Source organism: Octopus sinensis, linkage group LG16, assembly GCF_006345805.1.
Source record: "Octopus sinensis linkage group LG16, ASM634580v1, whole genome shotgun sequence".
Taxonomy (NCBI): Eukaryota; Metazoa; Mollusca; class Cephalopoda; order Octopoda; family Octopodidae; genus Octopus; species Octopus sinensis.
Window position 1 is genome coordinate 13,353,071 of NC_043012.1, and position 16,747 is coordinate 13,369,817.

At 33.3% G+C, this 16,747-nt stretch overlaps 1 protein-coding gene across 1 annotated transcript; it reads right to left on the reverse strand.

The window, feature by feature from the left end:
• Positions 1-5,424: 5,424 nt before the first annotated feature.
• Positions 5,425-8,085, reverse strand: LOC115220598 (acetylcholine receptor subunit beta-type unc-29-like). The gene has a single exon (XM_029790747.2). The coding sequence runs from the start codon at positions 7,515-7,517 to the stop codon at positions 6,372-6,374; it is 1,146 nt and encodes a 381-aa protein (XP_029646607.2). The 5' UTR covers positions 7,518-8,085; the 3' UTR covers positions 5,425-6,371.
• Between the last annotated feature and the right edge of the window lie 8,662 nt (positions 8,086-16,747).

Sequence of the window (16,747 nt, forward strand, 5' to 3'; positions counted from 1 at the left end):
TGGCTATCGTTTCTGTCTCAATAAATGTGCATGTGTGTGTACGTATATATATATATAAGTATATATATATATATATATATATATATATATATATATAAAGCCATATGTATGTGCATGTGTGTGTTTGTGCGAGTACGTGTGTATATATAGAACGCAAAAAATCATAATATATGAAGAATACAAATAATAATCACCACGGTTATAATTTGCTGATTAGATATAAAAAATGTCAAATAATTCGTTGGTGGATAAACGGTAACAAGTCACATGGAGACATTACAATAATCCGCTTCTTCTCATCAGGTGAGGATTGGCATATGCAGCTCACAGAGTAGTTCATCCACACAAGGACACACACACGCTCACAAGTGCACACATACATGCACACACATGCACACACATACACACACATACACAACCCTCAACACCACAGCCACAACGTATGAAGCGTCTTTATAACTAAAAATCCAGAAAAACCGTGGATTTTTCTGTGAGGAATATATAAATAATATATTAGATGTAGGAGATTTATTTAGATATAGTTATAGGCTTAATATCCGTTGGATTACGTTTACCAACCTTTTCCATGAAAGAAATTACACATTGTAACCAGCATTATTTAATAGAATTTTGTGTTTAAAAATGTATGCCAATGAAGGAAGTTAGCTCATCAGGTCACATAAATATGGTTCGACCACTCTTTAAATTTAGAATGTGTGGAAGATCGGAATGGGTTTAAATTCTATGGATGTTGTGAGTAAAAGAAAAGTAACAAATAAAAGATGTACATCGTACCAAATAGAGCTTTAGGAAGCATAACGGTCAGAAAGAGAAAGATGAGCATGACTAGCAAGATGTGTTCAATCACCAGCAGAATATAGTCCTGTGTGAAATTTTGCTGCAAATTTTTTAGATATCATCCAAATGTGCCAAAACGAGGCGAAAATAATTGAAGGTTAAATGCACGTAAACGCAACTGAAGATGCTCTAATGTCCGTGATGATAGTAGAAGCGATTACATAACTATTAAATTTATAATCATATACATACATATTACATAACAAATTCAGCTCATAATGACTGCAGGCGTAAGGTGAGGTGATAGATAATGCTAAGCATAAACTGAAAATACAGATAAGTAATTAAAAAATGATAAAAATACGTAGATTTATCAGTTGAGTCAAACACATCTATTGCTGACGAAAAATAAATATTTTGAAGTAGTAATATCTGCATAAGATGACAGCCTATTCTTGGCGCTACAAGAGTCAGTGTGAATGTACACTTGGAATCTCGGTGGATTTATTGCAATAAGATCACAGGAAGTTCAGCCACTTCTCTACAGTTTTTACCGTAATACTTAATATCTTAAAGGAAGGCGGCTGGCTAATGAAGTAGAATTCTTCCTCTCCGCAGGTGAAAATGATCCAATATATAATAACGAAAATTCTCTTGAAATCTACCAATCAAACTACAGGAACTATAGTAGAATTGTGTTATCGAATATGTACGGTGTATTTACATATCGCATTATAACTCGTCCAATAACAATTCAATGATCATTTTATCAAATGTTCTAAAGTTTCATTTGTTATCAACTATCGTTTAAAAGCGATTGCCATTTCTCCCATTTTTCTTATTATTCGTATGGTCATGTTGACAAGTACTTAAACTGTGTGAATGTAAGTTAGCGAGCAATATGCTGCTTCTTTTATGACTACTGAAAACGTAACATTGACGTCAATGTGGCTATCGTTTCTGTCTCAATAAATGTGCATGTGTGTGTACGTATATATATATATAAGTATATATATATATATATATGTGTGTGTGTGTGTGTGTGTGTGTGTGTGTGTGTGTGTGTGTGTGTGTGTGTGTGTGTGTGTGTGTGTGTATGTGTGTGTGTGTGTGTGTGTGTATGTATATGCATGCATTCATACATACATACATGCACACTTGCATAATGCATACATATATACATACATACTTAAACGCACGCACATATATGAAATACCCATCTTTCACCGCTGAAAATCGTAGTTTTCATTTAGCATTACTCGTTAAGCTCTCACCATTTAAACATTCATGTTCGGAAATAAATTTAATATTCTAATGTTATTTTGTATTTATGAAAGTCCTGCAAGTTTTATTCAGTTCGTTTCAATTCATTTGTGTTATTTCATTTTATCTCATTTTGTGCCTCTTTTTAAAATATATGACTGGAGAAATGCCATATAACTATATTATAGATATCTGAAAATAGACTGTTCTTTAAATATGAGATATTATGTACAAATTTAATAATGCTGGACATATCTTTTACTTGCCTTTTGAGAACTGAAAAGTAATATAACTTTGAAAAAAAAAAGAAAAAGAGAAAGTGGAATATAAATATAAAATACAAGAAAACGTCTCTACGACACGTTGTACAAGGAAATCAATGTGTTTTGAAGACCTTATCAAAATATGTTTGTGCAAATATAATGTAAAATATATGAATGATTTATTGTTAAAAAAGACATTCATTATTGCAATGAAAAATCGATACGTTGTGCATAAATATCCATCATTATTCTAATTCTTCAGGATATGAATATTGGTGAGCAGATGTGGTAAGTTTATTATGTGGTGCTATTAAGTTAGACATGGCCTGGACCAATCTTTGGTCGAAACATATCTAAGTTTATCTAAGTTTATATATATATATATATATATATATACAGAGGAGTATGGTGGTTTTGTGATAAAAAGTTTGCTTCCCAACCACATGGTTCCGAGTTCAATCCCACTGCATGGCTCCTTGGGCAGGTCTTCGACTATAGCATCCGATCGACCGGTACCTTGTGAATGGATTAGGTAGACTGAAACTGAAAGAAGACGGTCATATATATATATATATATATATATATTATATATATATATATATTATATATATATATATATGTCTATATGTGTATTTTAGTATCTGTGTTTGTTCCCCCACCATCGCTTGACAACCGATGTTGGTGGGTTATCGCCTCCGTAACTTAACGGTTCTGCAAATGAGAGCGACATAATAAATACTAGGCTAACAAAGACTAATTTCTGGGGTCGACCTGTTCGAATGTAGACGCACTCAAATGACTGAAACAATTAAAAGAATATATATATATATATATATATGTGTGTGTGTGTGTGTGTGAGTGTGTGTGTGCACACATATACACAACGTGGTGATTACATTTCGGAATGTCAAACAGTAATACTTTGCAAGGTGTACGTTTGTCCACAGCACCAGTTAGCCGAGTACATTCTACAGTTGAATTACATTTGTGCATAACTATAATCTCTAAACCGTAAATTTTGTGTCTTAGAGTTCCCACTTTTATACTTTAGTACTAGTTGTCCTTACTATTTTTCTCTAGGTGAATCAATCAAAAAGTTTCAACAATGGTTTCAGGGTGGTTGATTATTATTTGGTGTAGAAACTCCATAACTGATAGTAATTCCCGCAGTTCATATAAGTGACAATGTAGAGGGTAACCTCATTATTGTTAGTGGTGATACATTCATATTTATAATGCGATAGATCGAATTCCCTGTTTTATTTTGTAAAGTATAGTAATTATTATGTGTATAAGATGAGAAGTGGTCCTTCAATATCGGTACGGTTGCATATATTATACATTTGCGAATCTGTGAAGGATCTAAGCTGATAAAATTGCATCTTCTGCCACAGCTATGAAACGTATCTCAAACTGTTAAATATGTAGTTCGTAGTATATTACTTCACATGCGAAAATCAGAAAAAAACATCTTGAAAAATAGCTGTGCTTAGAAAGAATGAAATTTCACTGTTTATTCTCATGTTGAAAGTTCTGTATGTCAACAGGAGCCTTGTTATACAAAGGAAGTTGTTAAAAAGGATATATTTTGGATTCCTAAGCAAGGAAAATAAAACCGCAATATAAATAATAAGCATACATTGGTTACGATTACATTTCTGTCATAGTTGCATGTATGTAAGCACAGGAAAATGTTCAAACGATGAAATGATATACACACCACCTCGTAAAATTTCATGACAAATGGCTGATGAAGCAATGCTTACTCCTAAAATATCAATGAAATTTTATTCATGCAGAAAAGACTTTCAAAAGTTATTAAGGCAGCAAATAATCCTCAATAATCCTCAAAGCAAAAGCGATGTAGAAATATACAAACCCATAAATATTATGCATTTCATATAAAATGGAATTTAAAAGTCATTTTTAGAAAATGCAAAGATATGTAACTGAATTTTAAGAATGTGTGTGTGTACGTGTTCCTTTATTCTTTTACAGTGATGTGACTGCAGCCATCCTGGAGCACACCTTAAACTGTTTTAGCCGAGGAAATCTAATATTTCTTCTATCGCCTCTTCTGCTGAATCGTTGTTACGAGAACATAAACACATCAGCATCTGTTATCAAGTGAAGACGGGTGGACAAATAAAGACACACACACACACACACACACACACATCAATATGAGATCCCCTGTGTCTCGTTGGAGATTTTCTTTCTCCGTCTTCCCTTCTTTGGACCTTTCATAAGGAGATGATATGCAGCTAAATCTGTAAGAAGCCGGTGGGAAAAGTGTCCGATATAGTGTAAATAAATACAGTTGTGTCTGCATGGATAAGGGATTTTCCGTACTTTTACTGTCTCTGAACAAGGCTACACCTAACAAATCTTCAACAATAGAAATGTGTTCAAGCTATGTTCAACTCGTGTGTGTTCCCATTTCAGGAATACAGAATATAATCTACAGAATAATTTCCACAGTTGATAGTGCTGACCTAGTATTAAATTTATTCATATTCAGAGAAGTTGCTTTGTATTGGAAGTGCCTATGTATGCAAGCACGGAAATACGCTGGCATGGGTTAGTAGGGTTGTGAGTTATTTGTCAACGAGGTTGATCCATTTATGTTTCTGTGTCAGCGAAACTTGGATATGAGTTAGTGAAACGAGGCGAGAGTTGATGTAAAAGGTAAAGGAAGAAAGATTTGGATTGTACGACCAAAATGTAAATGTATGTGGATGTAGTGAGGAGTGAGACAATATTGTATGGAATTTCCCCATAAAAACTAATCGGAAACAATGAAATAATGGTGTTAGATACGTGGGAGAAAAGATTTTAGAGAAGAATATGGAAAAGAATATTTACAGTGCAACAGTGGTACGAAGATAATATTATGAGAGATAATAGAGTCTGTAAAGTCTGTAGAGTTGTTTGAACTGAAAACAGTAACATGAAAACAGTAGCATGAAAAAGATAATGAAAGAAAAGTTAACAATGCAGCTAATGTAGAGAGAATGGCAGTAATTTAATATACTTATTACAGTAAAATCAATTTCAATAAGAAATTAATATTACTATTTTTTAAACTTTATGTGAGAAGAAATTTAAAAGCAGCACAGTAAATCATGATATACATAAATATACATAAATAAGTATGCGTATACACATACATATCCATAACTAAAACGGCACCCAATAATACATCAAAATTGTTGCTTTATGTGTGCAATAGCAAAAATATCGAAAGTATAAATCGTAGAAAAGGATGCTTCAACGTTTTGCGAAGGACAAGCAATAGAACAAAGTATAATTAAAATGCTGTTAAATATGATCGCATTACTTTCTCAGTTCCAATACCATGAGTATCATGTTAACATTCATCTATCTGTCTTTCAAAAGAGAATTCCTGTGTAAATTTGCGATTAGAATGTACTGTCTTAAATTCCATTTTCTCAGCAATTTCTAAAACTATTAATTGTATAGAATGTACACAAATGGACAGTTCCAAGTACCAGTTTTACACAAAGAACATATGCAATGGATTTAAAGCACAATGCATTTCACTATTTATATATCTGCATTTGGAAATATATAATATTTGTGCCTTCACAAAAGAAGCAGGTATTTCTATACGTTCTCGAGAAAAGTAATTGTGATAAAATCAAATGACAGCGTTGCGTATCTTTAACGTGGTTTCCTTTTTCTTTCTCTTTATATTTTCATTTTCATTCTCTATATTATGATTCCATTCTATGCATGGTATATATTTCAAAAGAGTAGTTGAAAGATGATGTAAAAATTATCTTTATAAAACTCATTCGGAAGTTTTACAGAAAGCTCAGTAAACAATGCGGAGATTGCGTCGTTTTCAGTCATTCAGAGGCGAAATATAGAATTAATGGCATCCGTTGTGCTTTAATATTTGTTGTTTACTATCATTTCTAAGGTTTCTAATTTTTGATACTGAAAATATTATTATTTTAGTTACTATTTCAAAGCTTTTCGTACACACTGAAAGTAATGGTAGTTTCATTTTTTTTACTACTACTACGAAGATGTCGACAAGGAAATAATGATAAAGAGTAGTAGAAATATAACAATTATTGACAAAATTATTTGGTCCAGTTTCTTATAGCTTAATAAATGCTTTATACAAGGCTTTATAGCTTTTATTTTAATATTTTGTTCATCTGAAATTTCTGAGACACCAACTCTATTTCTTTTTCCGTTTGATTCTTGTGTGATTTCGGGAGCGGAATTGGTGTTGGCTCCAGTCTGGTTCGCGTACAATTTACACACAATTACCGCGGAAATAGAAGAACATCCACTGACAAGTGTCAGAATTAAGAGATATATTAGATATATAGATGCTTCACGAGAATTATTACCCAATGTTTTTTCAGTTTCAGAAAGGAAAACGATATTTGTAAGAAAAACAGTGATTGCAACAGAAACTTTTTCTCCAGATTCAGGTGGTAGTAAATGGACAGAAATGATCAAAAAAGTTAACATTATTGGAGGTATAATTTTTGTTACTGTTGCACTGCTAACTTTTCTCTTGCCGTGAAGTATAAGACCAACTGCTACAATATTATCATTTTCCACATCAGATGTTTCAAAATCAAAGTCCCATTGACTAGATTCAGATTGGAGTTTTATGTCGTAATCAAAATTACCCACTGTTTCTTCCACATACAACTGATGCGCAAAGCAAACAGATATATCACACACGTGCTCATCAAAAGGATATTTTTCAACGTTAATCTTGCAGTAAGTTTCGAATATTTTGTCTATATATAAGTGAACGTCTCCGTTCCTATTTATTGTTACTTCTTTGTTCTCATCAAAACTAAATTTACCTGTTACACTATTACATATTTGTACGTTAGGATACCATACATCACTTAATTTGGCATTTATGTACCCTATATTATATTGTGTATCAGTCCATTTCAGATTAACGTCGTTCCATTCGAAGCCGAGTATAAGATTACTTGCGAGTGCACCTTTTAGAATATCTAATTCTATAATTTTCTTTAGCGTAAGTGATACATTTGCGTATATGATGTCGTCATCGGATTCAACAGGTCTCTTTGTTTTATCGTACTTGTTAAATAACATCTTTCGGAGCGCGCTTTTCTGGGACGAAATGCTTCCAATTAGCGTAAAAATTAAGATGACTATTAATTTCATGTTTATATTGATTAAATGAAAATATTCCCTTTTATTTTGCGCTCAGTGTCTGAAGCTTGATTATATATTAGATAGTTAGAAATATTTCATGTATATACGAAACACATCAGGGAGTTTGATGAGTAATTTCTTTCTTTTTTTTTTTTGTTTTTGCTATTATACTCGTTAGAGTAATTTAAGATGCATGAGGTGTTCAAAACGATTGCTCCACAAATCTAAATAAGAACATTTAAAGTGAATCAGTTCGAAATACCTTACGTTACAGTCTATATTTTAAAAATATAAATAAAAATATGTTTTTATAATTCAGCATACCGTGCCATGAATGCTGGTCTTCGCGTACAAGTAGCCGTGTAGATCATCTCCGTATCAGTGTAGGTGTGAAGAGAAAAATGACGCCGTTTCAACATTAACGCCCTTAAATAAGTCATGCGGTTTCTCTACGACTGTCGTCCTCTCATTTTTCTTGCTACCCTTCCCTCCTTTATGTGTATATCTACTTATGTATTTGTTTCAAGCACAAACATGTCAAATGTTTTAAAGTTCGAGTACATATTGGAAAACACTGCAATTACTCGATGTATCAGATGATTACACTTAATCTATTTATAATTCATAACACGTAAAGTAAAATCTTATGTTTGTAATGTGAGTTTTTGTGATATAGTTGTCCATCCTATCCGTTTAGTGATATATCATCATGTACCGTTTAAAACAGCCTGCCCACAATGTTAAACGTGAACAGGCACGCCGATGTCTTCTAGTCATATATGGTTAGATATAAGAATAATTACTCACTTTATTGATAAATATTTAACGTCACATATTGAACAGCAGAAGCTATCAGGGATGTGTCGTTCGCATCTTGTTTTCTTATTCCGTGTTTTGTTCGATCCCACGGCTATAATATATGGGTCAGCCTGCGACTATACTCATGGGTTGAGTGACACGTTGTGAGTGGGTTTCGAGTGCATTTAAACAAAATAACGCTGGGCGTCTATCAATCTATCTATATATCTATCTATCTATCTAGTTATCTATCTGCCTGCCTATTTGTCTTTCTATCTATCAATCTATTTATCTACTATTTATGTCATCTTCATCATCATCATCATCATCATCATCATCATCATCATCATCATCATCATCATCATTATCATTATCATTATTAATATTATTATTATTATTATTATTATTATTATTATTATTATTATTATTGTTATTGTTATTATTATTATTATTATTATTATTATTATTATTATTATTATTGTTATTATTATTATTATTATTATTATTATTATTATTATTATTATTATTAGGTGGTGAGCTGGGAGAATCGATTATGCTGGTGTCGACTTTGCCTTTCTTCCTTTCGGGGACGATAAAGTCTGTAGCATAAATTGAATAGAAATAACAAGATTCCATACGCTCCTATGCTCTTCTGTAAGCTCCTATCGACCTTCCGGACAAATTTGTGAAAGACACATACAAAGTGGTCAATGAAGAGCCCGCCTAATTTGAAACCCATGAACAGTCAAACTGAAAACATCCGGAAAGCAACTTCAAACGCCACTCCTAAAAACAGCACTGAATGTAACAATAGTTGTAATGATAACATTCAAGACAGAACCGTAACGAATAACAGAGACAGGAAAGCAGGTGATGCAGACGGGAAAAATGATGTTCTCCAGAAGCCCTGAAAGCAAGAACTAAAACAAAGATAAAGACTCGATATACCAAAAATGTCACCTGGACAGAATTTGACAGAGCCCAGATTGTTAGTCAAATCTATTTAAATGGCACCTGCTGGCGTAGGGAAAAGCGAACAAACTGCAAGTTGTCCCATACGAAGCCTTTTCATAATAACGGGCAGAATAACCGCCTACGACATCACCAGCTTGTACGCAGAAGAAGGAAACCATCAAACATGGACCTACTCACAATACAAGGACAAATTAGGTCTCGTAGGGATACGTAGATAAACCAATATATACCCTCTACACCTCTGAATAAATAAAATGTATAGGCTGTGAGAACTACTGTTAGCGAACAGCAAGCATATTTTATCATAGTTCAAAAGACATTACAATAGATGACATGGTAGTAAATGATGCGAAATCAAATCCATGCATTTCAATACACAAAGCCAACGAAAGTGACAGACTCAAGATGGCAACTATTAACACCTATAAAAACTTCCAGATACCGAACACATATTTTTTTTAATACTGGAGGCCTATTACACATCAGTAACATAGGTAAAATGCTGTATCTGAAAGAGCTTTCCGCATGCAATAAAGCAATATGTATGGCGCTTATAGAAACGCTTCTAACCTCTAATATAACAGATGGAAAAATACGTATACCAGGGTATGTTGTATTTTGTATAAGAAGAAGAGAAAGAAGTTCTGGAGGATTTGCTATGTACATCCGCCAAGACATCTCACCTCTTGAACTATAGTCATACTCAAACAGTTTGTGACGCTTTAGTAAAACATGTAAAGCAAATTGATGTAGTAATATGTACAACATACCGTCCAGTAACTGCCGCAAAATAGGATGGTAAATTTGAGGATAGCTTCAGACGCATAAAAGAGGCATTGACAAACCTGATCCAACATATCAATACACTACTCATGGGTTACTTCAACATCCCAAATGTTACATGGCTAGAAAGTATCATCTCTCGATGACATCACTACAGGAACAAAGACAATTAAAAGCATTACTTGAACTTTGTAATATGCTGTTCGTGGAAAAATGTCACACTAGCCAATCAGGCGTAACAGCATCTTGGATCTCTGCTTCTCAAATAATGTGAACACTATTCATTACCAGAAGGAGACGCCTGAGCACTTTCGGAAAAAAAAACATTATCAGTCTCACATTTTATGCTTTTACATGAACTGTTGCATCTACCCTATTAGAAAGATTCAGTCATATATAAATTGAATTTGAATAAAACAAAATGAAAATCAATATGCAGAGAGATCCAAAACTGATCAGCCATTCTGTCTACATAAGACATTGACTTAAAATGCAGTTGGTTTATGTTGGGACACATCTAGATGAAATAATTCAGTTAAATTCTTTAATATTCCAACTGCAGACGAAGGCGGCAACCATCTATTACATCGACATTGAGGAGACAGATGTAACAGCGGCCAGAGACGAAATGGACTTAAGTTCAGCAAATGATCTCGATGTTTTTCCAACTATTCTCCTGAAGTCATTTAAACAGGCTTTAAAGAAATCACTGCAAACAATTTTCCAAAGTTTCCTTGCAAGGGGAAACTATCGAAAATGCTAAAAGAACGAAAAAAAGCGTTATATGCGCCTTGCTTAATGATGGTGGCAGAGTAGAATCTACAAAACTCCAAGCTAATCTCTTTGATTTCAAATATCAGTTAAGATATGGACCGAATCGTTGGAAAGAAACTGGTAACGTTCCACGAAGAAAAGGACTTATTGGACATCGCTTTCATCTAGGGCGAAGCTGACTTACACAGCCCAGGGGTTGAAGCAGCTCTTTGACCATTCCGATGTGTATGTACGATATATTGACTTCACAAAGCAATTGATAAGGTGTATCATAGCATATGTCACAATCTGCGTGACCTTTGCATAGTTGCTAGACTGTGTGAGTGACTGCAAGACTTCTTAAAAGTTATAAGTTGGCAGTAGGAAAAGATGGTGCCCTTTCTAAGGAAACTCAAATTCGGGGTGGCATGCAAAGCACAATGAAATCAATATACCTTTTAAATTGGCAAGAAAATAGTGCATGATTGTATCGACTTCCGAGATCTTAGAAATATATTACTAGACAGTAAATAGCCGGTTGCTTTAATCAGAAAGGGAATAGAATGTAGAGGTATATATGCTGATGGATGATGTTTTATGCAATAAACCTTGAATTGTGTGTTGAAACAAAAACAAAGTTTGAAGTGTGACAGTGGGTTTCTTTGTTTTTCCTAATTTTTGCACCTTTAATCCCGTTTTCTTCCCATTTATACCTTCTCTGATAAACATTTTATTTAGTAACTTGTACCATTGATAAGCGAGAAATTGTTGAAACCGGTCCGGTATTTCAATGATTGTATTACAAAATTTAAGAAGAAATGCATGTTTTGACATTTAGATACGTTTTCAGTCTCTGAATCAAATTCTCCTACATATAGATACATACACACACACAGACAGACACACACGCATATATATATATATACACGTAGGTATGTATATATATATATATATATTATATATATATATATGCATGCATGTATATATCTGTGTGTTAAAAAGCTTTCCTCACAATTATATGGTTCTGGGTTCAGTCCCACTGCGTGGTACTATAGCCTCGGGCCAACTAAAACCTTGTGAGTGGATTTGGTACATGGGATGTGAAAGACGCCCGTTGCATATATATATATTATATATATATATTATATATATATATATATATATATATATATATATATATATATATATATATCTATATATATATATATATATATATATATATATAGATATATATATATATATATATATATATATATAATATATATATATGTCACAATTATCCGGTAGCTATAATAAAACTCCGAGTTTCGGATGCCGAAACCATTTTCACGAATGGTGCGGGTGAGGCTGTGTACGTTTCAAGTGAGGGTGGATGAATGTATACTTCTAGACGCATCCACGTTGGTGTGCGGGCGCGCATGTGAAGGTGTGAACATGCGCGCTTACGCAAATACTAGGAACTGTTTACCCCCTTACTTTTACTCCCTCCCCTCACTTAGCGGTCATTCGAATAGCACCTTTGTCTTAATAACGGTCAATTACACAGTAATTTCCCTTTGTATAACGGTCATTTCTCATAGTATTTTTCCGAATAATAGCCGAGTCTGTGTCTATCATAGCATTTATTGACACTGCGCGTTCTTTACTTGATCAATAAAATCAATACAAGATTTAAGAGTAAACACAGAGAAAATAAGATTTGTCAAACCTCCATAATGATGATCTAGTGTCTTTGCAGTCAAACGGATGACTTTATAATTAATAAGAGGATAGAAAGCCAACATTAACTGTATTACCAGGATGACCAAATTTATTTAATACTAACATTATTTTGAATCAGTTGTTATATACTTTGAATCTGTCTACCAATATATTAAATTAAACTGTCATAGTTTAATGGTATCCGTGTATCTGGACCATCCAGTAAAAGGAATTATTTGGTAGTCTTCGCAATTAGCAGAATATGTTTTTCTTTTATATCAATAATATAACTCGAGACATTTTACAAAACTCTGCTATAAATATTTGAAAATATACGACAGTTTTGTTCTAAATATGATTTACTATAAACACATTTATAAATTCTGTAAATACATTTCAATAACTGAGTACGAATTGAAGGGTAAATTACCTTAACACATCAAGTGAAAATTAATATAAACTATATAAAACCGTGTATGTGACACATCATATAAATATGTTAAAACTGTCAGCAATTATTAATAGTAAATTTTACTTCTTTCAGTCAGTTGACTGCGGCCATGCTGGAGCACCGCCTTTGGTCGAGCAACTCGACCCAGGGACTTATTCTTTGAAAGCCCAGTACTTATTCTATCAATCTCCTCTGCCGAACCGCTAGGTGACGGGGACATAAACACACCAGCATCGGTTGTCAAGCAATGCTAGGGGGACAAACACAGACTCATAAACATACACGCACATATATATATATATTTATATATATATCTATATATATATATATATATATATATTATATATATATATATTATATATTATATATATATATATATATATATATATATACACATATATACGACGGGCTTCTTTCAGTTTCCGTCTATCAAATCCACTCACAAGGCTTTGGTCAGCCGAGGCTATAGTAGAAGACACGTGCCCAAGGTGCCACGCAGTGGGACTGAACCCGGAACCATGTGGTTGGTAAGCAAGCTACTTACCACACAGCCACTCCTGCGCCTATATACATATTTTCATTTATTTCAAACAACATATAAGACTTATTTTTATGCGAAAATAATGTAAGATATATATGAATAAGTTTTAAATTTTACAGACTCTCATAATTACATTGAAAGAGTTATAATGAGAGCACAAGTACGCAGCATTTCTCTTTTTGTACAAGGATCATAAATACTGATTAGTAGTTCTGGTCACTATATCTTCAAATACATAAACTCGTAAGAATATTTTAAAGTTTCACATATCAATAATTTTCAAGGTATATGTTTATCCACACGCTCTGTTATGCGCTGTATTTAACCATATATATTGCATAGAATAACTATTGATGTTTTACGATTAAATCTTAACTTCAATAACTAATTTTGCGGCCTGGTTTGTGAGAAACAAAGACATAAAATCGAAATGAGATCGAAGTTTAAAGTAACGGCAGCTATATATTACGTAGCGATAATAGTAATGTGTAAGTCAGGAGAGCAAATTACACAGAGATTATGTTATTCAAAGTGTATCTAATATGTGTATAACGAAATACTCTTTATTTGAAAATAGATAATATCTCTCTTTTTCTTTTCTGTTTTTTTTCTTTTTCCGACCAGGCTATCGGATGTTGCTACACCTCGCTGGTCACAATGCGATTCGCATTATTTTAGCATTCTAATAACGCCACCCCGCTGGCTAAGCGAGCGGGCCAACAGAAGAAAGAGTGAGAGAAATTTGTGGCGAAAGAGTACAGCAAGGATCGCCACAGCCACCTGCCGGAGCCTGGTGGAGCTCTACGTGTTTTCGCCCAATAAACACTCACAACGCCCGGTCTGGGAATCGAAAGCGCGATCCTACGACCGCGCGTCCGCTGCCCTAACCACTGGGCCATTGCACCTCCACTTATAGATAATATAATTTTATATATCTGTGTCTTTGTGTTTGTATGTGTGTGTGCGTTCGTATATATATATATATATATATATATTATATATATATTGCAGCGTGGAAGGTGTTTGTAAGCCATTTAAGAAACACACAAAAGCCGTTCGATTCACTCCAACATTTAAGTTTAATTTGTCACAATATTTTCGTCGCTAAAATCCGCGACCTCTTCACTGACAAAAATCCGTGCTGCATCTCTGTTTCTTAAATGGCTTACAAACACCTTCCATGCTGATCAAATTACTTGCTATGCGAGTACATCTCCTATATATATATTATATATATATAATATATATATATATATATATATATATATATTATTTAAAGAAAAAACATTTGATACTTATCTTGTATATGTGACATAGTTCGACATTGGGGCATATTTCTTTTTGCGAGAAGTTTGTGTGCTGTGTTTGTTCACGTTTATGATAGGAGCTATCCTGGTAGGAATGCCCTAGTCTATAGGGACTCTTCTTTGAAGTATTTCAGTGTAAAAGTTTGCTTGTGTAAGCAGGGAGAGCATGTTCCATCCCTACTGTTTAAGATGTTAACTTTTCATTGTAAAATGTTTAATTTTTCAGTAATAGGGAGCTCCCATTGTACCCTGTCCACTGCATATTTTGACTTTAGCAATAATTTTCAATTCTATCTGTTTTTGTCTCTGAATGATGGAAGTGTTGTGTATACCTTTCCTTGAACGAGTTGTCCGTCAATCCGATATACGTTTTTGCTGTTGCATTTGGGGTCCGTGATATTGGCCTTGAATAAAAGTTCATTCTGGAGACTGTTTTTATAATTAGAGTGCAGTAGAGTTGGAATGTGTAATTGCATTGTCATTCTGGGGTGTTTCTGGTGTGTTTATATATTGTTATTGAGTAATATTGACCCTGTATTGGTGGGGGGCGGCGATTTTAGGTAACTCTAATAGTATTTCTGTTCAAAATCTTGAGGTACTTGTGTGGATGTGTAATGTGGTTGTTTATTACTTTTAAGAATTTCCTAGCTATCTTGGTAGCTGCCTTTATGCTATAAGATAGGTTGAATCATAAACTTTTCCTCTGTCTGTGTCTTGGGTCTATTTATATTAATGTAGTGTGTGTTATTCTTGAAGTTGGAACTTTCTAATGCAGCACTATAATACATATGTATGTGTCCTTTTGTCTGTGTTTGTACCCCAAATACAGCTTTACAAGCAGTGTTGGTGTGTTTACGTCCCTGCAAATTAGGTTTGGCCAAAGAATTGAATAGAAATGCTCGGCTTTAAGAAAAATAATTAAGCCTGGAGGTCAATTTGTTCCACTAAAACCTTTCAAGGTGGTTCCCCAGTATATCAGCAGTAGAAATGAGTGAAAGAAGTAAAAGAATAAAATAATAGATTGGATATGATTTGATAATTATATATAGAAGATTCCGAAAGTTTATAGAGGTACTCTGACTGATTTAATGAATTGGTGTAAAGGGCAATGATAGATGTTATGTTATAATACGATTATGCGGTAGGTACAGCATTAGAATTTCATTAAAACCTGTAATTCTACTCCAATTTTTAATATAATCTCGATTCGACGAACACTTATCAATTTAATTTTTTAGAGAGGATTTGTTCCGAATGCCGATTATATTATTTATGTATGTATGAATGCATGTATATAAGTATAAATATTTTATATGTGTATGCATGCCACGATATGTTTCTGTGTTGAGTTTGTTTCCTGTAACTAGAAATTAGATAAAAGTTCTAGGAAATATATAGTACAGCTATAAGTATGTATCATGTCGATAAGATCGATTAAAACGTTTGGGTACTGTTCCAACATTGCAACAATGTATTAGAACGACGGGTGATAGCAAAACACATAATGAGAAAGAAAATAACAATGTTGATAGTATTATTTTTTCTATTTTTTAATTCATAACGAACGATATTTTACATAAATTTTTAGATCTTGTAAAGCTGTGTAACACCAAATTCAACTACTCATAAACAAATAATATTTAGTGTGTTAATACCTCCGATGTGTAACCGAGCAATAAATATAATCATATCGTGATGTTGCAAAATAGGAGAAACTATATATCTGTTTAAATTTGCATATCATGCAGCAAGTAAATATTAAATAATTATCTCAAAATCGTTTAAAAATATAATGATTGTTTAAATAAAAATATTTTCAAATCAATTTTATTTGGTAATTCATAAGGTAAGAAAACTTCAGAAAACACACACGCAATTAAGCAATATAAAGCAATAGCAATCGTTTTGCTGCAAATTGGAAATGAAAATC